Genomic DNA, 26,855 nt, shown 5'->3' with positions numbered 1-26,855 from the left:
ATGATTCCTCTTCCAGGAAGCCCTCTGGGAAGCCCTTAGCACCCTGCACCTTGCCCTAATGGGGGCTGTCATGGCCTCTCTCCCTTAGGATGCTCCCCAGGGCACTGTTGACTTGTTGACTATCCTGCTTCCAGAGTGTTTGAGAGGTGAGTGAGAGACAGAGGCAGGCTGGGTGGGTGACCCCTGGCCTCAGCTTTGAGAGTTCAGTCCCTATCCCCTTGGGATTCACAAGGCAGTGGATGTTTTAGCCTTTGCCCAGTTTCCTTACCAGGAAAGGCACTGCCAGACCCATCCACAGGAGTCTCCCAGCACAACCCTGAGCCCCAGAGCCACCTCTTCTGCCACCTCCCCAACCTCACCCACGGCAGGGAGCATCAGGTTGGCCCACATGGCTGGGCCCTGAGTCAGCCTCACCCACAGGAGTGGAGAGAACCTGGGACATGCCCACCACCTCCCTGCCCACAGCAGGACACAGATGCCACCACCCCCACATCACTCCCCGGGGTGCAGCTGCCCCATTTGCTGCTCTTGGCATGTCTGGGGAAGATCAAGTCAGGCAGGAAGGCCTGGGGCCCATAGCATCCAGGAAGGAATGCCGCCCGGGTGAGCCCCCGGGGAGCGTGGGGCCCAGGGCTACGTCACGCCCCGCCCCTGCCTATCACGGCGGCCCCGCCTCTCCACCCCCTTCCCCTGCCCGCGGCACAGCACAGTCCACACACACACACACGCACACACGCACAGTCCTCCAGCTCACACGGGCCTTGGGAACACAGGTAAGGGACACGGTGCGTGTGCGGAGTGGGGTGGGGGTTAAAGTTTAAGAGAAGTAGGGAAGAAACAGACTCTTCAACAGGCCTGTCTTTTGGTTCCCGGTGGACTTGAGTCCCGGCTCCGGCTGCCTGCTGGGTGAGAACGTTGGTCTCCAGCTCTGAAAAGTCGGGGGAGGATGACGAGCCTGAGTTGCTGTGAGGCTCCAGTCAGCCCAAGCCAGGCCACAGCAGGTGACCCCGTCCGATTCTGTCACTAACTTGCCGTGGGACCTTCAGGAAACCCTATGAACTCAGCTTCCCCATTCGTGAGGTGAAGGGTCCTGACTAGATCTCGGAAAGCTTCTCCCACACCCGCTCGCCCCCCACTGTGGGACCTGCAGCGAGTGGAAGCAGCTGCCCTCCTGGCCCCCAGAAGCCTCAGGGGGCATCTTTGGGGAGAAAGTGCTGAACAGAGAGCTGGGGAGGACAGTGTTGCTGGGAGCCCCCAGACCCCCGGCCCCCCAGCCCTGTCATCCCCAGTCCAGGTGAGCCACCTCTGTTCAGAGCATCCTGACTCCTCTCCTCAGAGGCTGCTGAAGGCCAGAAGTCAACCCATTTTGGAAGATGATGGCCTTGTGCTTTTTATTTTAATGCTTCATTTAGAAACTGACAGAAAAGTCATCAGGAGTGTGTGTTTTTCCTGTCTGAGTCCAAACCAAGGAGATCTGTAAAAAGGGAACCCCCCTCCTGTCTCTGGGATTCCCAGAACTCAGGCTGGGGCAGCCTCTAAAACGCTTGGGTCCTTGTGTCTTGAAATCCTCACCAGGCCACTTCTCAGACATCCACACGCTGGCCACACACCAGAACCAGGGACCCTGCTGGGCATCGCCCTGACAGAAGTCTTATTTCACTTTTGTAGGGGGAAGTTCTCTTTTTTCAAGAAAGTGACTTTACTGAGATGCCATTCGCATGCCATGAAATTCACCCTTTAAAGTATACAAGTCAGTGGTTTTTGGTATATTCACCAAGTTGTGCAACCATTACCACTATCTGATTCAGAACGTTTTATCCCCCGCCAATAAACCCTGTACCCTTTAGCCGTCACTCCCCACTTCCCCTTCCCCCTAGTGACCGCTAATTCACTTTCTGTCTCTATGGATCTGCTTATTCTGGACGTTTCATGTAAATGGAATCATACAATAGGGGAATCACTTCTGACTGGCTTCTTTCACTTAGCATAATGTTGTCAAGGTCTATGCATGTTTTAGCATTTGTCAGCACTTCCTTCCTCTTTAGGGCTGAACAATATTGTATGATTCTATCGCATCTTGTTTATCCATTCATCAGTTGATGGACATTTGGGTTGTTTCCACTTTTTGGCTATTATGAATAATGCTGTGTGAACATTCATGCACAAGGCTTTGTGTGGCTGTAGGTTGTCAAGTCTCTTGGCTGTAATCCCGAGGACTTGCTGGGTCTTGTGGTGAATCCATGTTTAACACTGTGAGGAATGCTGACTGTTCTCCAGAGCAGCTGCTCCATTTTAATTTCCCACCCCCAATACGTTTGGTCTCTATATTTTCCACATCCTCTCCAGAACTTGTTGTTACCTGTATTTTTTTTATTTTAGCCATCCTGGGGTGTGTGATGGGATATCTCACTGTGGTTTTGATTTACATTTTCATAACTGAGGAGGCTGAGCCTCCATCCACATGCTGGTGACCATTTGTACATCTTCTTCAGAGAACTGTCCATTGAAATCCTTTGGCCATTTAAAAACTGGGTTATTTGCTATGCTATTGAGTTGTAGGCATGGCCATTCCAGGGGTGGGGCATTCTGAGGCTCCAAGAAAGGATGGGACTTGCAGGGTCTCACAGTGATAGGGAGAATGGGAACTCAGTCCAGGTCTGACTGACAGTCAAGAGCCAACAAGCTCTTTATCTTGCACTGGGTGCCTCCTTTCTGGTTTTTACTGTTGCCGAGTGTGTGTGTATGTGTGTGAGAGTGAGAGAGAGGGAGAATGTGAGAGGCCGCGGGAAAAGATGGAAAAGAGAGAGAAGCTAGAAAGACAGAGAAACTGAGAGAAACGAAGATGAGAGGATGAGAAAGAGGGGCCCAAACTGGCTCTGGCTGTTTAACAAGACACCCACCTTGGAGAGTCAGAGTCAGGGAAAACCTTTTCAGAGTCTTTGGTTTCTTCCCATTATTCTTCAAACATGGAGGGGTAGGCTCAAAAAAGTTTATTCGGGAGCACACTCCCCTCCTAGTTTTTCTTTGTCCCTAAATCTGAAACAAATCTGATTAGACCCCCAAACTTAAACAGGGAGTAGCATTCCCTAGTGTCTGGCTGGGTCTGGGGATCCAAAGCAGCCTTCGATGATGCAATCTTCTCAAGAAAAGTGTTTATGCATCCCCAACATACACATGTATATGTTGGGGATATATATCACATACATATGGGCTTAGATATAACGTATATATTTATATGTTATATATTTTTATATGTTTGATACATAACATATATATGGACTTAGATGTAACATATTTGTATGTTATATGTTATATGTATTATATATTTTATATATGTTATGTATATATAAAACATATGCTATATATATGATTTATGTATATGTAACATATATATGGATATATATAGGTTTTGAAATTATATACATGTCTTGTATACTGTGACCATGGGTTAATGTCTCAATGCCCAATAGATATTAGGAGTGAATTTCTTCACCCACCTTTCAAGAAGTTTTCTTCTTATTATTTCACCAGCAATAGCATATATGTGAGATCCCATTCATTACTGTTGTCAGTGTTAGGGTAGCTATTTTAGGACTTGACTAGGAGCAATGTCCCACAGTTTTCCTGTCACTGGCTTGCACATTCTCGATTAGTATTATCTCCATCCGCGGTTTCTTGGCAAGGGCTCTTTGTAGCCACTTGTTCACACTACAGGAGCTGCTTCAGTTAAAGCTATATTGTTTGATCCTCAAATCCATCTAACCTGCCACCAGGACACCACAACTTACAGCAACAGGCTGAATGTAGAGGGATGGAGTATGTGGCCACAGAACACCTGTCTGCATTGTGGGCTCCCCATTGGTCTCTGGGGACCCCACTTCGTGGACGGGCATTGGGTGCCTGACACATGGCCAAGGGTACACATCAAGGTTGAATTATATGCTGTTAACTTAGCTAAAAGTTAAGTAGAAAGAGGTGAACTAATATTTTCCTCCGGTACCTGGGAGATTATTGTTTGAGAGACTAATAGGTTCCAAGCTAAGGACATCTAAGCCGACCTCTGCCACAACGAAGCTTGCCACCTCTCATGGCGGGGTATTCATGACCCCCTCCACCCTCCCTCCCAGAAGACAGCTGTCATTTTTAGAAAATTCTTTTATCTATTGAGCTGATCCTGACCCCTCCCTCTGGGCTCCCTAACCCACCTGGTCCCCTGGTCCTGGAGGACCCAGAGACTTGGAAACAGTGACCAGGTCTCTTCTTGGGGTATGATCTCAATTTCCCCCACATCCTCTGGATTATCTCAGTTTGTCCAGACTCTCTTCTGCTCAGGACTCCGGATTGAGCCCAGGATAGGTGATGGTGGATATAGGTCACATTCCTCACTGTGGGCTTTGTGCTTCTCTTAACATGACCTAAGGCTGTGTTAGCTCTGCTTTGTTGCTCTATCACCTATTGGCTCATAGCGCACTTTTTCCTTTTTCTTTTCTTTCTTTCTTTTTTCTTTTTCTTTTTTTTTTTCTTTTTGTCTTTTTGTCTTTTCTAGGGCTGTACCTGCGGCATATGAAGGTTCCCAGGCTAGGGGTCCAATTGGAGCTGTAGCTGCCAGCCTACACCACAGCCAGAGCAACACGGGATCTGAGTTGTTTACCACAGCTCACGGCAACACCGGATCCTTAACCCACTGAGCTAGGCCAGGGATTGAACCCACAACCTCGTGATTCCTAGTTGGATTCGTTAACCACTGAGCCACAACGGGAACTCCTAATATTGCACTTTAAATAGGTGTAGGTTATGCACCTACGACGTGCTCAATGCCAGGTTAGGTGCTCCTGCTCATGTTTACTTATGTTACAGAGTGTGGTTCAAAAATCCTAGGTCTTTCTCTATGCACAGCCTCCAAGCTAGGCACACATCCTCTTTATGCATAGATTTGATTTTGTCCCTTTGACCCACTACCATCCCTCTCCTCAGGGGCAACTCCAGGCCCTGGCTGCATCCTTGGGTGTGCTGTGGCCACAGGGTTCATCCAGATTCGTGAAAGTTTCATCCCACTTGTTGGCAGATATCTGGGCAGTTTGGCTTGTCACCCCACCATTAAACAGCTTGAATAGGAGTTCACGTTGTGGCTCAGCGGTTACAAATGGAACTAGCAACCATGAGGATGTGGGTTTGATCCCTGCCCTTGCTCAGGGGGTTAAGGGTCTGGTGTTGCCATGAGCTGCGATGATGTAGGTCACAGATGTGGCTCAGATCTGGGTTGATGTGGCTGTGGCTGTGGCTGGCAGCTTCACCTCTGATTTGACCCCTAGCCTGGGAACTTCCATATGCTGTGGGTGTGGCCCTATAAAGACAGAAAAATAAAATAAAATAAACTGCTTGGTTGGACTTGGAACAAGTGGCCAAGGAGATGAAAACGATGGCATCTTCCTTCTTTTTGCTGTGAGGTTCCCCTCACGCTTGAACTTCAGCCTCAGATCTGAGTTCTTATCCCTCACTATGTGGCCTGTGGGAAGCCGCTTTCTCTTCCTGGGCCTCACCTTTGATCTTCTGGAGGTAACTCTGCAGAATTCAAGGGAGAAAGGCCCAAAACTGGGGAGCTGGGGGTGGCGTGGGGAAGGTGGGGCTGGGGCAGGCAGGGGGAGCCAGCTGAAGAGGGAAAGGGGTGTGAGCAAGTGGAGGATCTTATAAAGGGAAGGGGACAGAGCTAAGACACCTCCAGCCTGATGTTATTTCTCTAAGCTCTTATATCTAGCACGTTATGGCTTCTTTTTTGAAGCACTTTCTCTAAGCCAGGGGCAAGAATCTGGTAGAAAAATGGGATCCCTGATCCCAGGGAGCTCAGAATACAAGTCCGTTTTAATTCAGTCCACAGAGCGACACTGCAAGACAGTGACATGATTGCTATTTTACAGATGGGGAAAATGAGGCTCAGAGTGGTTATGTGCCTTGCCCAAAGTCACAGAGCCAGGAAGTCAAGTGACACAGCACACTTTGGAGTGGGCCCTGTCAGACCCCACTGCTGGAGTGACTCAACCAGGATACTCCCCGTATAGGATGCAGGCAGAGAGCACCATCATATTACTATGTACTGTCCCCTCCACAGCCAGATCCCTCAGTGAGTGACATTATTCCGTCTCGTAGATGAGAAGAAGCACCTAGAGGAGGAAGCTCTGTGCCAAGGTGGCAGAACCAGGGCCTCAGTGTTGCAATTACTGACTCACTTTCCTCCCAGCCCCTGCCCTGAGGGGACGGAGAGGATTTCCCACACATATCTTGGATCTGGAGCTCCTGGCAAGACCAGTTCTGTCCCATAGCCCTGGCTTCCCAGGATCCGTTTCTGATTCATTCCCCTCCCCAACTCTTCTGCTTGAGGGATGGAAAAACTCTGGACCTGGGAAGTTGGCACTGTCTAGAGTGGGCAGCAAGAGTGCCCAGGCCTGGATTCCAGGATGAAAAGGCTGATCTGACCCCAGGCACATCAGGCCTTATAGCAGATGGCATTTCCTGAAGCTGTACCAAGACATTGAGCCAAATTCTGGGGAAAAGGACTGTGCCCTTGTATAGTGTGGGGAAGGATTGAATTAACTAGGGTGAAAGAGCCTTCTCTCCTACAGGCCCTCTCAGAGCCTTTAATACAGAACTGCGCCTTGTATAGTTCCAAGAGGGTGGCCTCTGGAAAGCAGTGGGAGGACTAGGGGCCCTGCCTGTCTCGCCCTGGCGGCTGAAGTGAAACCCGTGAGACCCGTCTCTGCAGCGAGCTCTGCTTTGCTCTGCTGTTCAGACCCTCTCCACAGGTTTGTTTCCACTAAAGTGCTTTGGTTGCAAGTAACAGAAACCACCGCCAGCTGCCAAAAGGGCTCTCTCGGGAGGATATGGGAGGGAACTTGTGAGGAACCAGACTGCAGAGCACATGGTGGCCAGAAGCAGAAACAATAAGACAGCTTCTTCTAGGCCCCGTCTCAGGGCAGACCAGTGCCAGCTGATGGAACGCCCTGTGTCACTCTCGGCCCAAGTCACATTCCCGGGAGGGTGAGGCTGATGGCCTAACCTGGGTGGAGGGCAGCCAGCCCTGCAGAATTCCCCTAAGCTTGTGCCGGAGCTGTGTCTGCCTGACCAGGCTGTGCTAGATATTAGAGGGCATGCTTATTCGGGATGGTGTGGGAAGCTGAAGGAGATTATCAAGGCCTCTCACTTGCCACCTCAGCCAGATCACCAGAAGGGGCTTTGAGGCCAGGTGGGCAAACACAGGAAGCGTCCCCACCTCTGTTGGCTGTGTTTCTTCCTCCTAGCCCCCACCCCACCTTGCTGCTGTTTCTGTTCCTGGTCCCACCCACCCCCACATTCCATTTCCTGCCCTGGGCTTGGTTAACTGAGCTGGCCTCCAGGCAGGCCAGTCTGCCTGCAGAAAGAGAGGGGACCAGATGATTGCTTTCAGAGCCCAGATGATTCCTGAACCTCAGAGGGTCCCAACCCCTTCCCCTGCCTACTGCCGCCGACCCCCTCCGCTAAACCTTCACACTCCCCCCGCCCCCCCGCTTGACCAGCTGTTGAAATCTGCCTCAGTCCTAGTCAGCCCCCTTCTCCAAGGGGGAACCCAGGAAAGATAGGCAGCCCCTGAATCAGGGGACAGGGCTCTGGAGTCTGCCTTGCCCTTGCCCTGACCCCATGCAGATTCCTCTCCACTTCTCAGTTTCCTCGTCTGTAAAATAGGACACTAATCCTCACCCAGCTTTCTTCCTGGCTAACTTGAGGATCCAGTGAGCTGGGCGGGGAAAGTGCTGTGAGGCTGTGACGGCTTTAGGTCCCCTGCTGTCCCTCCCACCCTGTGTACAGGCCCTGGTAATAGCAAGAGCTTAGGAAATCTGGGCTGAACTGCAGTGGAAATCCAGTTTAGCAAAACCTGTGGGTGTAGCGGCCCTGGCATCACTGGTGGCTCAGCAGGGCTGGGCTTTTTGGAAGAAAGTACTAGAACATCAGGCATTGCCTTTCCTTGTAGAATCAGCCTCCAATGTGGGTGCCACCTGAAAGAGGGGGGCCTGCGGGCCTCTAAGCAGGGCCAGGGAACAGGGGTTCTGTTAGGGCAGGGGATGGATTCAAGTCCACCTGTAAGCTGGAAGGCTTGGACAAATCATGTAGTCTCTGTGATCCTTGGTTTCTTCCTGCGTCAAATAAGACTGGCATATGTGAAGTTCCCATCGTGGTGCAGTGGTTAATGAATCTGACTAGGAACCATGAGGGTTGCGGGTTGGATCCCTGGCCTCGCTCAGTGGGTTAACGATCTGGCATTGCCGTGAGCTGTGGTGTAGGTTGCAGACATGGCTCGGATCCTGCATTGCTGTGGCTCTGGCGTAGGCCGGTGGCTACAGCTCTGATTGGACCCCTAACCTGGGAACCTACATATTTCGCGGGAAAAGGCAAAAAGACAAAAAAAACCCCCAAAAACTGTCATATGTGAAATAAGATCATGGGGACCATGTCGTGTTCTTTCCTCTCTGCTTTCTTCTTTCTTCACTGTTCCTGTCTCTACTCTCTGTGGCCCATTTTGGCTCAAAGGAGGTCACGGGCTGTGAACCTAAACTTTCAGAAGCCCCTCCTGATGTCGCACCACTAGGGTGCTGTCCTTCTTGCCTTTTTTTTTTTTTTCTTTCTTTAGGGCCATACCTGTGGCATATGGAGGTTCCCAGGGTAGGGGTCAAATCAGAGCTATAGCTGCCAGCCTACACCACAGCCATAGCAATGCAGGATTCAAGCTGCATCTGCGACCTACACTGAAGCTCATGGCAATGCCAGATCCTTAACCCACTGAGCGAGGCCAGGGATCGAACCTGTGTCCTCATGGATCCTAGTCGGATTCACTTCCAGTGCGCCATGATAGGAACTCCTCCAGGTACCATCCTTCTTATTAAGCATTGCCCTGAACACTGATCTGAGCATGTGACATTTTGTGATTCTTTGTTATCTTTTCTCATAGCAGAAATATGGGTCAAGGAGGGATGGGGCAAGGGCATTAAAAGGAGAAACAGGGCTACCTCTGGTCCTGCCACTATGATCATTCCATTTCCCTCTCCTGAAGGACAAATGTGCTGAAGAATTGCCCCAGGAAGTTCCCTGGGCTCTGGGAATACTTGCTCAGGGCCTCCTCCAGGGCTAAAGAGTCTGCATCATGTGCATAGCACTCCATGACTAGGAGTGGCTTCTTTCCTGGTGCTCATGACAGAGGCCTGGGGAGAGCTGCCAGCATCACCACGGACTGAGCAACTATCCTTGCTCAGCCACTTACCAGTTCCGTGGCCCTGGGCAAGTTTCTCAGCCTCTGTGCCTCAGTATTCTCACCTCTAAAGTGGGTACAAGCACAGTGAGCCTTGACAGAGGCATGGGTGAGCTAACACATGTATGTGCTCAGATCCTTGCCAGGCAGATCGGAAACACTTATTTGTTTTTTTTTTTTAATAATTTTTTTATTTTCCCACTGTGCAGTAAGGGGGTCAGGTTTTCCTTAGGAAACACTTATTTGTTATTGTCATCATCGTTGTCATCGTCACTATCATCATTTTTGCTTTCTGTGCAGGGCTTGGGTGACACAGAGATGAGTCAGCTGTAGTCCCAACCCTGGTGATCTGTTGGAGGAGACTCACCCTGGGTGTGTCAGACCCTCTGCCGGGCTCTGAGCAGAGACCTGCAGGAGAATAGGAATGGTGGCCTGGGAGTTGTGCCACAGGGCACCTCCCAGGAGAAGAAAGAATCTGGAAGAAGCCACAGCCAACTAGGGCTTGGGAGAGTGGTGCACCCTCTAGGAACCCCCAGTCCCATCTTTCCTTAGAGTTGCTTCCTGCCAATCGTTCCCCATATGGGCCAAGGCCCCTCGCCTCGTTTGCACACTGTTCCCTCTCCTTTGCACACTGTTCCCTTTGGCCCTTCCAGACTCACTCGCAGCATTCCCTCCTTCAGGAAGTTTCACTCACTGACCCTGATCTGATTTGGCTCCCAGGTTCCCACCATGAAATTCCTTGAGGACAGGGATGCACTTTGTCCACCATAGATCCCCAGTGCTAGCAACAGTAGGTGCACAATTAATGTAGACGTGGGGGGGGGGAGGTGTATCAGTCAGAATTGTGTACAGCTACAAATGCTGAGAATCATGACTATAGAGGCTTAAACAAAACAGGGTTTATTTTTCTCAATTAACAAGCAAGCAAGCAGCTGCTGGCAAGGAATCACCAGCTCAGTGTCTCTGCATTTACTTTGGCTTTTCCTCATCATCACAAGATGGCCACTGTAGCTCCTGCCATCACATTTATATTTAAGGAAGAAAGGAGAGAAAAGATGTAGTACTAGCACTATTGGCTTCTTTTGTCAGGAGAAGCAAAACTCTTGCCAGAATCCCGCCAACTTCTGCTCACTTCTGTTTGGCCAAAACTGGGTAAAATGGCCACCCCCAGCTACAAGGGAGGCTGTGAAAACAAGTATCTAATTAAACTTGAGAAACACAATTGCAGTCTTATTAGCAAGAAAGAAGCCAAGGGGGGTGGCAGAAGGAGGATTAAAGGAGTGGGGGTAAAGAGGGTGGGTACTAGTTAGAGAGTCAGCACAGGGCTTTATGAAGGAGCTGGTATTTGTGCTGTGCCTGGAAAGTCAGATACAACTTTGACAACAAGGAAGAATGGCCTCGATGGAAGTCTGGAGACCTGAAAATGCCGAGTGTGCCCAGGGGCTGCCACATGACCAAGACAGCTAGAACAGGAAAGATATGGGACCAGCGTGGCCGACTGTTGGATATTTGGCACCAGCCAGCAGCTCTCGCTCCCCCAGTGACTCTATGATCACAGGCAATGAACATGTGCTGGACACCTGCTATACACAAAGAGTGCTTTTCAAAATATAGACATGTCCTGGAGGCATGTGGTCATCAGTCTATCATACCTGGATATCAATTCATCTTATTGGCTTGTGACCTCCTACTGCTTAGGTGAATTCTACCAAGAAATGAGAATTTTTATTCTCGAAAGGGATAATGAGCCTGGGTTCTAGGAGATGGGCAGGGCTAGGGCGGACCCTGAATGTCCGAGGGTAATAGGAGGTCTGTAGAAGAGGGAATTCAAGCTGAGCCCTCCTACAAGTGGGCACTGGCCGTTGTCCTTCCCCAGAGTGCTGGGGAAGGACACAGTCGAGGGAACTGGAGTTTGGAGAAGGGGACTGCCTTGTTCAAGGTCATCTCGTGCAAAGGTGATGGAAGCAGGGTTGGTCTGACCCCAAAGCCTGTGCTGTCATGTTGTTGCCCCATCATAATAATGATCAACATCTCAGCTGGCAGGTGTTCAGCCTTTGCTCAAAGCCAAGCATTGTTCTAGGTGCTTTATGGGTTTTAACTGCTGCCATTTTCACAATGGTGCTATGAGCTAAGCACTCTTATTGTCCCCATTTTACACATGAGGAAGCTGAGGCACACAAGAGGTGAAGTGACCTGCCCAGAATCACACAGCTAGAAGTATCAGGATTCACAGCCAGGCGGTCCAGCCCAGGGCATGGGGAGCGATGCTGCCTTGCCAAGGTCTTGGGGTGGACCGAGAGTAGCTTCTCAACTAAAAACAAACAACCTCATAGATACAGAAAAGAGATTAGTGGTTGACAGAGGTGAAAGGTTAGAGGTGGGCAAAATTGGCAAAGGTGGTCAAAAGGCCCAAGCCTCCAGTTATAAAATCACCAAGTAATGGGGAGATAATGTGGTGACTATAGTTAATAATGCTGTGTTGTGTGTTTGACAGTTGCTAAGAGAATAGATTTGAAAGTTCTCATCACAAGGAAAAAAAACTGTAATTATGTACAGTGACTGGATATTCACTAGACTTTCTGTGGTGATCATTTTGCAACATATACAAAAACTGAATTATGTTGTATGCCTGACACTAATGTTATATGATTATTATACCTCATTAGAATTTTTAATTAAATTAAAATTTTAAAGAGTAAACAGTTTTTAAAAAATTTTTATTACTCAATGAATTTATTACATTTATAGTTGTACAATAATTGTCACAATCCAATTTTATAGGATCTCCCTCCCACAACCCTAGTGCATCACCCCACCCCCCCAAACTGTCTCCTTTGGAAACCATAAGTTTTTCAAAGTCTGTTGAGTCAATATCTGTTCTGCAAAGAAGTTCATTCTCCTCTTTTCAAATTCCACATGTCAGTGAAAGCCTTTGATGTTGGTGTCTCATTGTATGGCTGACTTCACTTAGCATGATAATTTCTAGGTCCATCCATGTTGCTAAAAATACTATTATTTCATTCCTTTTAATGACTGAGTAATATTCCATCGTGTGTATGTACCACATCGTCTTGATCCACTCCTCTGTCGATGGACATTTAGGTTGTTTCCATGTCTTGGCTATTGAAAAGAGTGCTGCAATGAACATCGGAGTACATGTGTCTTTGTGAGTCATGGTTTTCTCTGGGTAGAAGCCCAGGAGTGGGATTCCTGGATCTAATGGTAGTTCTATTTTTAGTTTTCTGAGGAATCTCCATACTGTTTTGCACAGTGTGGCACCAATTTACAATCCCACCAACAGTGTAATAGGGTTCCTTTTTCTCCACACCCTCTCCAGCACTTACTGTTTGTAGACTTTTTTTTTTTTTTTTTTTTTTTTTGTCTTTTGTCTTTTTTGTTGTTGTTGTTGTTGCTATTTCTTGGGCCGCTCCCGAGGCATATGGAGGTTCCCAGGCTAGGGGTTGAATCGGAGCTGTAGCCACCGGCCTACGCCAGAACCACAGCAACGCGGGATCCGAGCCGCGTCTGCAATCTACACCACAGCTCACGGCAACGCCGGATCGTTAACCCACTGAGCAAGGGCAGGGACTGAACCCGCAACCTCATGGTTCCTAGTCGGATTCGTTAACCACTGCGCCACGACGGGAACTCCTTTGTAGACTTTTTGATGATAAAAAAGGAGTAGACTCTTTAAACCAGTTGTTCTCAAGTAGGGGTGATTTTTACCCACAGGGGACATTTGGTGATGTCTGGAGACTTTGTTTTTGGCCACCTCAAGGCAGGTGAAGTTCCTGGGCCAGGGATCAGATCCAAGCCACAGTTATGACCCAAGCCACAGCTGCGGCAACACCGGATTCTTAACCCACTGCACTGAGCCAGGGATCAAACCTGAGTCCCAGTGCTCCCAAGACACCCCTGATCCCATTTCATCACAGCAGGAACTCCATGGAAACATTTTTGACTGTCACACAACTGTGGTGAGGGCGCTGCCTGCTTCTGGTAGGGAGGCTGCTAAATACCTTACCGTGCATACACGGGCAAAGAATACCCATGATACCACTGCCCAGAGATAACCACTATTTATTTTTCAATACAGCTATAACAGTTTTTAACTTGTGTTTGTTCTATTTGGATCTATGCCCTCCAACAACCTTATTCAAATAATAAGATTATTTTGAAGCATGTCCCAGACAGCATATAATTTCATCCTGAATAGTTCAGTATTTCTCTCTAAAGTTAACGATACTTTAAATAAATATAATCTCAATATAAAAATTAAAGAAATAAATTCTCTAGTAAAGAATGTTGATAATGGGAAGCTATGCATGTTTAGAAGCAGGAGGTGTATGGGCAATCTTTGTGCCTTTCATTCAATTTTGCTGTGAGTGTATAACTGCTCTTAAAACTAAAGTCTATTTCAAAAAGAGTTAAAAAGAGTTAATAGTGTCAAAAAATGATCATTATTCAGATTTCCCTAATTATGTATTTCTTTTTTTGTAAATTATTCTTCCTGTACCTTTCAATACTGGATATTTGTCTTTTTCTTATTTATTTGCCAATCTCTTTATATATTAAGGATATTAACTACTGTTAGGTTACTATTAATTTCTTACTATTGTTATTCCTCCAGGGAAAGTCATGGAGACTTCAGGATCACCTCAAGACCACAGTCAGGTCCACAGAGAAACAGAAGACCTAGATCGTAAGTTTGCCCTCTCTGACCTTCTAGGCAAAGTCACATGGGAGGTGGAGTCCAGCGGTGGGTGAAACAGAGGACCCTGCTCAGCTCACGTGGCATCATGAGTGACCTCAAGTCACAGCTGGAGCCTCTGGAGAAGTAGTGATTTTACACATACATGTTGTGCTTGGTCGCATCTGTCCCCCAGCACTCCTAGCGGTGGGGCCCCTCAGTGGCTCCCCATATCGCAAAGAGGCTCTGGGGCCTTGGACTGGCATGAGGGAGAGTCCCCAGAAAGTGGGGAGGGTCCCACATGGCTGCAGGATGGGGAATGACCAGGCTTAGGGTTTGATCAGATCCCACCTGCCCTGTAATTTATGGAGAATTTTAAACTTCAACTGCCTTACACAGTCCAGTAGTCTCTTGGGAGTGATGGGGGGGCCTTAGAAGTCCCTCTCTGGGCTCCATGGTCGGGGAAATGTCTGTCTTTGCCTTCCCAGAGCTTCTGGGGCCTCTGAGACTCCTGGTCTCCTGTACCTGCCCTTGGTCCCAGGTGTTAGGGAGGAGTATACCGGAGAATCCAGCCCCTCCTGGGTCCCAGGTCCAAGTAGATGCCTGTGGAGGCCCTGGTGGTCTCTGGGGTGGGAAGGGCAGGAGACACTCATCCTTGCCTGTGTGCCTCCCAGATGGAGAGACGGACTTCCACACAGGACTCTTCTCTCAAGAACAACATGAGAGAGAAAAGCCTTCCTCCTCCTCCTCCTCTTCCTCCTCCTCCTCTTCTTCCTCCTCATCCTCCTCCTCAGGTAAAGCAATGATTTAAAAGCATGTGTCAAAATATCATTCAAGAAAAACATCTATATGGAAATAACAATCTCCCATCTCGGTATTCCAAGTCGGTTTTTCCACATTTCCTTCCTGAGCCCGCCTCTCTGTACACATAACTTGGATAGTTATAATTGACCATATAGGCAATTTTGTCCTTGGTGTACAATTTTTTGCTCTCTTATCCTAAGCATTTTGCCATGTCATTCCGTCATATCTTTGCAGCTATTTTTCATGCTTCCGGAATAGCCTCTCCAGTGACTGCATCTCATGTAAAGGACCATTAAGTTTCGTAGGGGGACCCTGGAGCCAGAGGGGGTGCATGTGTCCATTTAAGCAGGCTGCCTGGCGTCATAGCCTTTCCTTGCCCCTGACTAGCTGTGTGTCGTTGGGTACATTGCTTAACCCTGTGTGCCTTGGGGTCCTCATCCATAACGTGGGGATAATAACAAAAGTTATTTTATAGGATACATGTGAGGATTACATTCTACACACACAGAGGCTTAGCACCTAGCACAAAGTAATAGCTCTAAAAATGACTGCTCCATAAAGAAAAAAAAAATCAGGAGTTCCCTGTCATGGCTCAGTGATTAATGAACCCGACTAGCATCCATGATGATGCAGGTTCGATCCCTGGCCTTGCTCAGTGAATTAAGGATCTGGCGTTGCCGTGAGCTGTGGTGTAGGTCGAAGACGCAGCTCAGATCCTGTGTTGCTGTGGCTGTGGTGTAGGCCGGTAGCTACAGCTCTGATTCAACCCCTAGCCTGGGAACCTCTATATGCCGCTGATGTGGCCCTAAAAAGACAAAAGATTTATAAAAAAAAAAAAAAAAAAAAAGATGCTGCAGGTGCTGCCATAAAAATAAATAAATAAATAAAAATAACAGCTATTGTTAATATTCTCCACCACCCCCCGAGTTTGTCATGTTCATGAGTATCCTTGCACAAAAACTTTTACTTTTTGAATTTTTCATCCAAATCAAGTCCTAAGTACTGAGCACTTTAATGATTTAATCAAAAGCATGTATCAAAATATGATCCCTGGATCATGCACTTGAATGGGTTTAGAGGGATGAGCATCTCTATTTGGGTCTTAATTACAAATCACCACATTATTCTCTGACAAAAAACAGAGTATTCCTCCACTTTCATTCTTTTAACTCAAAATATAAGGCCGAATTTATAATAGAAGCAACATCACAGCTAGCATTTATTAAGCACTTACCATGTGCTAGGTACAGTTCCAAGCACTTTGCAGGTCATAACTGAGTTAATTATCAGAGCAACCCATGAGGAAAGTACTATTATTACTCTCACTTTACAGATGAGGAAACTGAGGCCAGAGAGGTTTAGCTGTGGAAGAATTTCCAGGGGCAGGGGCTCTAGCAACAGGACTCTGTCTTTTTGTCTCGCCTTCTTAGGTGGGAAGGCATGTTCCATCTTCTGATTCTTATTGACCCTCAGGAGAAGGAGGGAGCTGCTGCTCCCCCACGAATGTTCTCCCCCAAGAGTGGCCATAAGCCCCATCCCTCTGGTCTCCACAGCACACCTGGGACTGGCTGTATGTAGTTAGCAAAACTGAGCAGTAAGAGAAAGCAGCAGGAAAATAACCAGGGAGACCTGGAAGCATCAAGGCACACTGACATTCAGCATCCCGGTCTCTGATCCTCCCCTGGCTGGCCTGCTGCTGCAACTCACCCTGCCCATTGTTCCGACTCAGACGGTGACTCAGAGTACTGACCGTGAGTCCTCAGGGCTCCAAGCCTGGGTGCCTCCCAGCAGTCCTGAGCCCTCCTCCACACGTAGGACCCTTGCTCAGAGTCTGGCATCCAGCACCGCTCTCCAGTTGGACTCTTAACCCCACTGCACCACAGCAGGAACTCCTCAATAAATGTTTATCGAGTGCCAACTGTGTGCCAGGCTCTGTGATGGATACTTGGGGCACCAGAAACAAACTGTGATTCTTTCTACCAGGGTTAATTTTGTAAATAATTGAATTAGAGAGCACATACAAACATCATCCTCATTTTAGACAGCATAGAATTCTATAATACCTTTTATTAAAAATTATGTATTATACACAGGGAACTGTATTCAGTATCCTGTAATAAACCATAATGAAAAAGAAATCAATCAATCCTTGAACAGATTTTTAAAATTACATGCTATAGATATATCACAGCGAAAGCTAAAATAGTATTCATTTGGGAGTTCCCACTGTGGCTCAGCAGTAACGAACCTGAGTAGTTGGTATACATGAGGACGGAGGTTGGATCCCTGGCCTTGCTCAGTGGGCTGAGTATCTGGCATTGCGGTGAGCTGAGGTGTAGGTCGCACATGAGGCTTGGATCCCTCGTTGGTGTGGCTGTGGTGTAGGCCGGCAGGTATAGCTCCGACTTGACCCCTAGCCAGGGAACTTCCATATGTTACAGGAGTGGCCCTAAAAACCAAAAATAAATAAATAAATAAAATAATATTCATTTGCATGTTAATGAAGGTCGTCCCTGGTGGATAGAATCTGGAGTAATTTTTGCTTTCTTTGTTTTCTGTATTGCTTGATATTTTGCGAGATGTGATGAGAAAGCCTTTTTGAAGCATTGATAAATATTTGTAAAATCCAGAAAAGAAGAAAATAGAAGCCACTCAAAATCTGTCTCCTGAGATGAACATTTCTGTACATAGCTGAGATAACATACGCACTGACTTTTTTTTGTCTTTTTAGGGCCATATGGAAGTTCCCAGACTAGGTGTCAAATGGGAGCTACGACTGCTGGCCTATGCCACAGCCACAGCAACACCAGATCCAGGCCAAATCAATGACTTACACTGCAGTTCATGGCAAACCCAGATCCTTAACCACTGAGTGGGCCAGGGATTGAATCCGAGTCCTCATGGAATTTTGTTTGTTTGTTTCAAACATCAACATTTATTATTATTCCAGATGATTCCAGTGGGTTAGGAATTTGATCAGTTCATTCGGGTACTGCCAGTTCAGCATCTCTGATGAAAGTGCAGTGGGAAATTCTCTAAGGTCTGAGTTCCCATGGTGGAGCAGCAGAAATGTGTCCAATCCATGAGGAGATCGGTTTGATCCCTGGCCTCGCTCCGTGTGTTGAGGATCAGGTGTTGCCGTGAGCTGTGATGTAGGTCTTGGAAGTGGCTCAGATCCAATACTGCTGTGGCCACAGCATGGATCATCTGCTGCAGCTCCGACTGACCCCACGTAGCCTGGGAACATCCATATGCCACAGGTGCGGCCCTAAAAGATAAATACATAAATAAAAGAAATTGGGTGAGGTTGATGTCATCAAAAAAATTCTTTATTCATATACTAGATGTATAGACTGTAAAGCCTTGAACAGTGGAGACTGAAAGAGCTGTTGCTTCTTAATATCTTAAGGGTGGGGCAATAACAGAATAGACTAGGGCTTACATGTAGGCTTAGAGGAAAGGCCATGTGAGGACAGAGTCTGAAGGCAGCCATCTAGAAGCAGGGAAGAGAGGGCACGCTAGAAGCCAACCCTGTTGTCAATCACCTTGATCTTGGAGGTCCAGCCTCCATAACTGTGAGGGAATAAATGTCTGTTGCTTAAGTTCCCCAGTCTGTAGTATTTTGTGGTGGAAACTCTAGCCAATAATCTGAAAATGACAGTGACAATGATTGGGTTGTTTATCCTGAGCCACAACAGGAACTCCTGCACTGACTTTTAAGCACAGTTAACTTGGTTACCTGGAATTTTAAAATGTATCCATGAGTGGTTCCCTCATGGCCTATCAGATTGAAGATCTGGATTGTCACTGTCATGAATTGATCCCTGGCCCTGGAATTCCTGCGTGCCATGGTCGCAGCCAAAAAAAAAAAAATGTATCCATGATAGACCAGGAGGTCCCCAAGCATGCTGAGGGATGTCAAGACTTCTGGACCCTCTTGATCATCCCGAGGTAAAGAGAGTACTCTCGACCTGAAGCCAGAAACTCCCAAGTCTGAACTCTGGGAATGGCGACTGATCTAAGAGTGTAAACTGCAGTCCTTCTTCAAGGTTTTATCAAGCTCCTACTCCAGACAGGCGCCCTTAGACAGTGATGACCAGGCCTTGAGCTTGAGGAGCTCAAATGGTTGGAGGGACAAGCACCACCACTGACCCTCATGTCCGCTGTGTCAAGCATAGACCGTTGATGCTATAGAAACCCCATAGGAGAGCTGGCCAAGAAGCCTGTGAGCTGGGGCAGTTAGAAAAGCCCTCCTCCAGGAGCTGTGACATCAGCTTGACCTTCAGGATAAGAGGGCAGGTGGGAAGAGCATTCCAGGTGACAGACACAGAGTCAGCGTGGTGTGGTCGGGCCACAGAGATGATGAGGCCCCTGCACTGAGTGGGAGGGAAGCCCTGCCAGGAACACGACACCTCGTAGAACCTTGTCTGATCTCAGGAAAGCAGTAAGTGTTTTGCCCGAGGTCACACAGAAAGTTCGTGGCAGTTCCTGTCCCTGTTCCCTCAAAGAATTCTTCACCCCAGACTGCACTCCTCACATAAACTAAATTCTGAGAACCCGCACCAGAACAAGGGACCCCAGGCTCATCCCAGGCTGAGGTTCTCCTACAGCTTGTATTTGTTCCCTGCAGACAACAGTGATGCGGATCAGCACCCCCGAGTACCTGGAAACCGTCAGCAGATCCAGGGGCCTGGAATCCCCTGCAGAGATGGCTCACCTGGTAGGCAGGGAGCTCACCATTTCCCATATGCCGCTCAGCTGACGGTTGAGTTTTCTCAGTGTGAAGACGTTCCTCAAGGTGTTGTTTCTAGCACGGTGACAGGAGAAACAACCTCATGTCCAACAACAGCATCTTTTTTTTTTTTTTTTTTTTTTTTTTTTTTGTCTTTTCTAGGACCGCTCCTGTGGCATATGGAGGTTCCCAGGCTAGGGGTTGAATCGGAGCTGTAGCTGCCGGCCTAGACCAGAGCCACAGCCATGCAGGATCTGAGCTGCGTCTGCAACCTACACCACAGCTCACAGCAACGCCAGATCCTTAACCCACTGAGCAAGACCAGGGATTGAACTCACAACCTCATGGTTCCTAGCTGGATTCGTAACCACTGTGCCACGACGGGAACTTCCAACAACAGCATCTTAGATCAGTGATGTTACACTGAATCAGAGCTCTGGTCTTTATCCCTCTCTGAAATAAAAAAGAGATTCAAATCATTGAATTCACTTCATCTCATATACACTTTGTAAAAATTCACACATATGTGGTTATAAACAAGACTGGAAGGGAAAATATAAAAATGTGAATAGTGCTTATCTCTGGATGGTTAAATTGTGGATGGTTTTCATTTTCTCTTTTTTGAATAAGCAATATTTTTTTTCATTTTATAGCTGCACCTATGGCATATGGAAGTTCCTAGGCTAGGAGCTGATTCAGAGCTGCAGCTGCCAGCCCACACCACAGCCAGGGCGACATGGGACCTGAGCCGCACCTGTGTCCTGTGCCTTAGCTTGTGGCAACCCTGGGTTCTTAACCCACTGAGTGAGGCTTGAACCCACATCCTCACAGAGACTATGTCTGGTTTTTAGCCTGCTGAGCCGCAATGGGAACTCCTATAATTTTTTTATTTTATTTATTTTATTCTTTTTTTCTTTTAGGGCCACACCCGCGGCATATGGAAGTTGCCAGGTTAGGGGTTGAATTGGAGCTACAGCTGCCGGCCTACACCACAGCCACAGCACCTCAGAATCTGACCTACACCACAGCTTTCGGCAGCGCCAGATCCTTAACCCACTGAGCGAGGCCAGGGATCAAACCCGCATCCTCATGGATCCTAGTCAGGATTGTTAACCGCTGAGCCACAAAGAGAACTCCTATAATTTTGTTTTTTAAAAAAACAACTTTGAGAATTTCCCTGGTGGCTCAGGAGGTTGGGGATTGTGATTACTGTGGCTCTGGTTACTGCTGTGGCTCAGTTTCGATCCCTGGCCAGGAAATTTCTGCATGCCACAGGTGCTGCCAAAAAACAAACACACAAAACAGCTTTGATCTCTCTCTCGCTCTCTTTTTTTTTTGTCTTTTTGTCTTTTTAGGGCTGCACCCACGGTATGTGGAAGTTCCCAGGCGAGGGGTCCAGTTGGAGCTGCAGCAGCCGGCCTACACCACAGCCACAGCAACTGGGGATGCTCCCTTGTTGCTGGAGCTGAGCTCTGGATTATAGTTCTGGGGCTAAAAATGATTAGGAATGCAGGCTTTGGTGACACACCTGGGTTTGAACCACTTCCTAGCTATGTGACCTTCAGGGAATAACTTACCTTTTGTGAGCCTCAGTTTCCTTATCTGTAAAATGGGGGAGGGGAGGTACTCCTGCCTTCTTCACAGCATTTCCATGAGGATCGAGTGAAATATTAACTATAAATTACCTAGTTCAGGCATTCCCGTCGTGGTGTAGCAGAAATGAATCCAACTAGGAACTATGAGGTTGCAGGTTCAATCCCTGGCCTTGCTCAGTGGGTTAAGGATCTGCGTTGCCATGAGCTGTGGTATAGGTTGAAGACAAGGCTCGGTTCCTGTGTTGCTGTGGCTGTGGCATAGGCTGGCAGCTATAGCTCCGATTGGACCCCTAGCCTAGGAATCTCTATATGCCACAAGTGCAGCCCTAAAAAGCAAAAACAAAAACAAAAACAAAAAACCTTGTTCGGTGTTGGTACACAGTACGTACTAAATAAATGGTGACTATCAGTACCGCCTTTGAGTGAGCCCTGGTCCTCCCAGGCCCCCAATTCTTTGGTTTTTTGGTTTTTTGTTTTGTTTTGTTTGCTTTTTAGGGCCACAAAAAAACAAACAAAAAAAAACCCTGGAAGTTCCCAGGCTAGGGGTTGAATTGGAGCTGTAGCTGCTGGCCTACACCACAGCGATAGCAACATGGGATTCAAGCCACATCTGTGACCTATACTGCAGCTCACGGCAATGCCAGATCCTTAACCTACTGAGTAGGGCCAGAGATCAAACCCACATCCTCATGGATACTAGTCGGATTCATTATCACTGAACAACAATAGGAACTCCAGGCCCCCAATTCTTCATTAGTCAACTGACCACAGTCACCTTAGGGTCAGGAGTAGGGGGGTGGTCAGAGTAGCAGAAAAGCTCTTGTAAGGTTCTCTTGCCACTTGAAGACCGCCCACCTCACCCCTAGCTCAAGGACTGTGTTACTTTTTAAGGCTCCTGACAGCAGGAGAGGGAAGCTACTCTGGGGTGCTGCTGTGATGGGGGAGAGCTGACTAACAGGCTTTGTCTCCACCCAGGTGCAGAGCATGGAGAGCCTGACATTTTGAAGGATGAGCTTCAACTCTATGGAGGTAATTTGTTGTCCAGTGGCTTTGGGGGAAACAGAATTAAACAAAGGACTCGAAGCCTTGGGGTTTTGTTGGAATGAGACAAGGTGATGAGGCTGCTTCATGAGTTGGAAGTCCAGGGCATGGGATATAGGAGATGGTGCAAAGTGAGTGGTTATACCACTGGCAGTTGGAGGTGGCGGCAAGCATTTTCTGCTACAGTGAGACAGTCCTGGAATGTCTTCTGAATTATAATCTAGGCTTTCAGAGTGACTGTGACCAACCTTTCTAGGCCTCAACTTTCCAACCAGCAAAATGGTACATAATCAGTACCCTCTCTTGGAATACTGGGTTAAGTGTGCCAGGGAAAATTAAGGATCTGACTTCTACAAAAGTCATATCATGGAGTCATTGTCTCTACACATCATGATTTTTGCAGCAAGGAGATGTACGTATTATGGCACTTTGCCTGGTAACACTTTGATGAGATGGAGGAATTCGTAAGAATGAATCAGTTTGCCAACCCCCCCCCAAAAAAAGCAGCTTAGAAATGCACACTGCTGGATAAGAAAACCTATTTAATCCAACATTTCTGTAATCTGATTAGTCTCCCAACACCTGATAATAACCCAAGAAAAAGAACAGGAAACAACACATCGTACACATTCAAAGAAATGTAAATGAAATATGTTTAATATTAAGATATTACCAGTGACCGCCACTGGGTGGTAGTGTTGTGAGTAATCCTTATACTGTTTATCTGAATTTTCTGATTTTCTTTCTGCCTTTCTTTTTTAAACAGGTATTACCTGATTTAGAAAAATGTCTTTAACTATTAAGTAGTATAAGAAAGGTTTCAGTGAGCATAAAATGAGAGGGAGAAACAGTCACATACATACATATTCTCATCAGAAAATAAGTCATTTTCACTGCAGAAAATGTAGACATGGTTACTATTGTGACTTACTCACCCCAAACAATGAATTACCCCCCAAGACACTGGAGATACTCAGTAATTATGCTGCTGGGTCTTGTTTCCTGCTTTCTTGGTGTGCTTTCTGGCCTCTCTTTGGTGACTTGCAGGTGAGCCCTAAAGACAGTTCAGCATACTGAGTGTTTATTGCCATGAGCCAAGTGTCCCCTTCCGGAACTTGCGTCCTGGGGCTCACCTTTTTGCCTTTTCTAGGGCCGCTTCCGCGGCACATGGAGGTTCCCAGGCTAGGGGTCTAATCAGAGCTACAGCTGCCGGCCACAGCCACAGCACAGCCACGCAGGATCTGAGCCGTCTGTGACCTACACCACAGCTCATGGCAATGCTGGATCCTCAACCTACTGAGCAAGGCCAGGGATCGAACTTGCAACCTCATGGTTCCTAGTTGGATTCATTTCCACTGCGCCACGATGGGAACTCCACCAGCTTTTTTTATAGTCAAGAAGTTTATGTAAAAACCTGGATTTCTGGCCTCTCATGGCACATTGGAGGACTTGTAACCTGGGGCAGGCATTCCTGCAGCAGCTTTCAGGGGCTGCATTCAGCACCTTTAGAGGGAAGAGGAACCCTCCTAGCCTGTCACCTTCTTCTCCTCAAGGGCAGGCAGGGGCCCCCACTTGTGTGACCTCTCCCTGCCCAGAGGATGGATAATGGACATGCAGTCACTGATTTCTCTTCTGTGCAGGTGCCCCTGGGGAGGTGGTGCCCTCTGAGGAATCAGGTGAGTGTCTGTTAGGGGAGAGATGTTGCTGGTATTGGTGTTGAATAAGGCCAGGCACCATCTTTTCCCCAAGAGAGCCAGCTGCTGTCAGGGGCACAGCAGTGAGAGCTGGGACTGCAGGTCCACTTGGGGCTCAGCAAACATGTGGGATGTGGCATGAGACGGGGGGGTGGAGGTTAGAAAGAGGGTTAAGGCAAGAACAAAGGAATTATACATAACAATCTATAGGAGTTCCCTGGTGGCCTACTGGTTAAGGATCCTGCATTGTCACTGCTGTGGTGTGAGTTTGATCCTTGATCCTTGGCCCAGGAACTTCCACATGCCATGGGCACAGCCAACCCACCCCTCCAACTAATCTAGGGATTTCCTGCTGTGGCATGGTGGGTTAAGAACCCATCATAATGACATAATGTCTGTGAGAATGCTGGCTCGATCTCTGGTCTCACTCAGTGGGTTAAGGATTCGGTGTTGCCACAAACTGCAGCATAGGTCGCAGATGCAGCTCAGATCCCATGTTGCTGTGGCTGTGGTATAGGCCGGCAGCTGCAGCTCTGATTCCATCCCTAGCCCAGGAACTTCCATATGCCACAGCCATTAAAAGGAAAGAAAGAGAGAGAGGAAGGAAGGAAAGAAGGGAGAAAGGAAGAAAGGAAAGAATCCGACTGTAGCAGCTCCAGGTGCTGTGGAGGCCTGGGTTTGATCTCCAGTCCAGCGTGTTGAGTTTAAGGATCTGGCGTTGGCGCAGCTGCAGCTCAGATTTAATCCCTGGCTAGGGAACTTCCCTATGCTGGGGGTGCGACCATTAAAATAAAAATTTTAAAAATGACATCAATCTATAGCTAGAAAGATCCATGGGGGCTGGGGAATTTGGCAGGGGTGTTTTCAGGGGTCCCCTATGGCCCCTGTTAAGCTGGCTTGGGCACTAATGTTATGTTTCTGATTTTCAGGACTCCGAAGGAGAGGCTGTGACCCAGCGAGTGGTAAATGCGCAGGCTCCAACGGGAGAGCAGTAGGCCCGGATCCCAAGGGGTGGGATGAGACCACAGACAGCCTTGGGGGAGGAAGGGGGGAATGAGTCAGCCCCAACCTTAGTGCCATCACTAGCCACACTGTCACTGTGACCTAGGATGGGGGCCTCTGGGCTCAGGGGAAATGGAACAGAATGGACGCAGCCCCCAGAGGAGGAGGGGGTCAGTGGGGGTTCCAAGCATAGCCACTCCACCCTCCAGCTTTACCCTGTCCTGTCCTGCAGTGAGCGCCCTCTGCCCCAGGAGGTAGAACCCAGGAGGGCCATCCTCAGTGAGGCAGGAAAGTGAGCATCCCAGCAGCTGTCCCACATCAAAGTTAAATGCCTGTGCCTCTTGTTCCCCAGGAGAAGTGGAGGCCTCTCAGTTAAGAAGACTGAATATAAAGAAGGACGGTAAGGAAAGGGGTGTCCAGAGCCGATTCCGCTGTCTGGTCAGGATTTCTCTGGGTGGGAAGTCAGCTGGTGGCCGGGAACAGCAGTAATCATGGCCCACCTCTGCCGGGCGCCTGCAGTTTGCAGACGCCTCAGCTTAGAATCGCCTTGAGAAGGTGGTATAGGTTTCCCATTTTGCAGATATGGAAACTGAGGCTCAAGGACAGGGAGTGGTCCTACGGCTAGTGAGTGCCACTTGGCACTGGTCCCATGCTCTTTCTGCCTTATACATACGCCAGTCGCTAGGATGATAGATGACCTCCAGGCTGAACGGCCGCGAAGAGGGATGGGAGCAGGCTGAAGAAGCAGCGAGGCTGGGTTAGACTGAACTCTGGGGAAGGAGTGATAAGAACCAGAGGGACTTCCTGGGCTCCAGGCCTGGAATCCTGGAAGCTTCGGGGAGGAGGGAAAGCGGGGGAGGAAGTCTGTGGGGTTTTTTGTTTGGTTTGGTTTTGGTTTTGGCCGTGCCTGTGGCATGTGGAAGTTCCTGGGCCAGGGATTGAACCCTCATCGCATTTGCCATCTGCCCCATTGCTGCAACAACACTAGATCCTTAACTGACTGCGCCACATGGGAACTTCCCATGGTTTTTGATTAAACAAATGGAAATTGTTCTGGAAACATTTTGAAGTGTTGCAAAAGCCCAGCTTTAGAGAGTGGGAGACCTGGGTCCGGGCCAGGAAGGGAACCTCGTTAGACTGAAAGCGAGATTCCCAAGGGCAGGCCATGTTCAGGTGGCTTCAGGATGAGGCTTTATACCCCCAAGGGAGGTAACTGCCCTTCCCTTTCTCTTTCTCTGCTTGAGGCCCCCGTGCCTTTTGTGCCACCTTGACCCTTGCTCACTGCCCTTTGAACACAGACAGCAGGACCATCCTGAGCACAGCCTTCTGGAAGCAATGAACAGCTAGATCTTCACCGTTTTGCTTTGTGTGCCTTGTGTTTGTTTTTAAGACATGGGGTCCTAGTTTTTCACTTACTGTTGTGACATAAAGTTACTTTTTCAAGTAAATCTATTTTATTTGTTTTTTGTTTTTAGGGCCACACCCATGGCATATGGTGGTTTCCAAGCCAGGGGTCTAATCAGAGCTACAGCTGCCAGCCTACGCCACAGCCATAGCAATACCAGATCTGAGCCGCATCTGCAACCTACACCACAGCTCATGGCAACACCAGATCCTTGCGCGAAGCCTGGGATCAAACCTATGTCCTCAAGGATACTAGTCATATTCGTTTCCACTGAGCCACAACAGGAACTCCTCAAGTAAATCTATTTTTAAAAAATAAGAATCTGCTTAAAGAAAAACATCAAGGCATTCCCTGCTGGCTCAGTGGGTTAAGGACCCAGCTTTGTCACTGAAGCAGCTCAGGATGAAGCTCTTGGTGGGGGTTTGATCCCTGGCCCAGGAACTTCCGCATGCTGCAGGTGCAGCCAAAAACAAAAGAAAGAGAAACGTTAAGTAAATATTAGTACAGTGTTCCTGTCCTGGCTCAGCAGAAACGAATCTGACTAGTAACTATGAGGACGCAGTTTCAATCCCTGGCCTTGTTCAGTGGGTTGGGGATCCGGCATTGCCATGAGCTGTGGTA

General features: G+C 48.1%; 1 protein-coding gene across 3 annotated transcripts in view; it reads left to right on the top strand.

The window, feature by feature from the left end:
• TMEM40 (transmembrane protein 40) overlaps nucleotides 664-26,855 on the top strand; it is a 31,589-nt gene continuing 5,397 nt past the window's right edge. Inside the window, exons 1-8 of one of the 3 annotated variants that reach the window (XM_021069356.1) lie at nucleotides 677-773; nucleotides 13,902-13,973; nucleotides 14,636-14,763; nucleotides 19,401-19,485; nucleotides 22,068-22,121; nucleotides 23,774-23,809; nucleotides 24,757-24,789; nucleotides 25,182-25,229. In XM_021069356.1, coding sequence (XP_020925015.1) covers nucleotides 13,910-13,973; nucleotides 14,636-14,763; nucleotides 19,401-19,485; nucleotides 22,068-22,121; nucleotides 23,774-23,809; nucleotides 24,757-24,789; nucleotides 25,182-25,229 — 448 coding nt within the window. In that variant the 5' untranslated portion in view covers nucleotides 677-773; nucleotides 13,902-13,909. Of the gene's footprint in view, nucleotides 774-13,901; nucleotides 13,974-14,635; nucleotides 14,764-19,400; nucleotides 19,486-22,067; nucleotides 22,122-23,773; nucleotides 23,810-24,756; nucleotides 24,790-25,181; nucleotides 25,230-26,855 lie in introns of all 3 variants that reach the window. The other 2 variants (XM_003132377.2, XM_013981997.2) reach the window with 2 other exon arrangements.

This window comes from Sus scrofa, chromosome 13 (genome assembly GCF_000003025.6).
Source record: "Sus scrofa isolate TJ Tabasco breed Duroc chromosome 13, Sscrofa11.1, whole genome shotgun sequence".
Lineage (NCBI taxonomy): Eukaryota > Metazoa > Chordata > Mammalia > Artiodactyla > Suidae > Sus > Sus scrofa.
The sequence above is the reverse complement of the archived record's forward strand: the minus strand, read 5'-3'. Positions and strand labels throughout refer to the sequence as shown.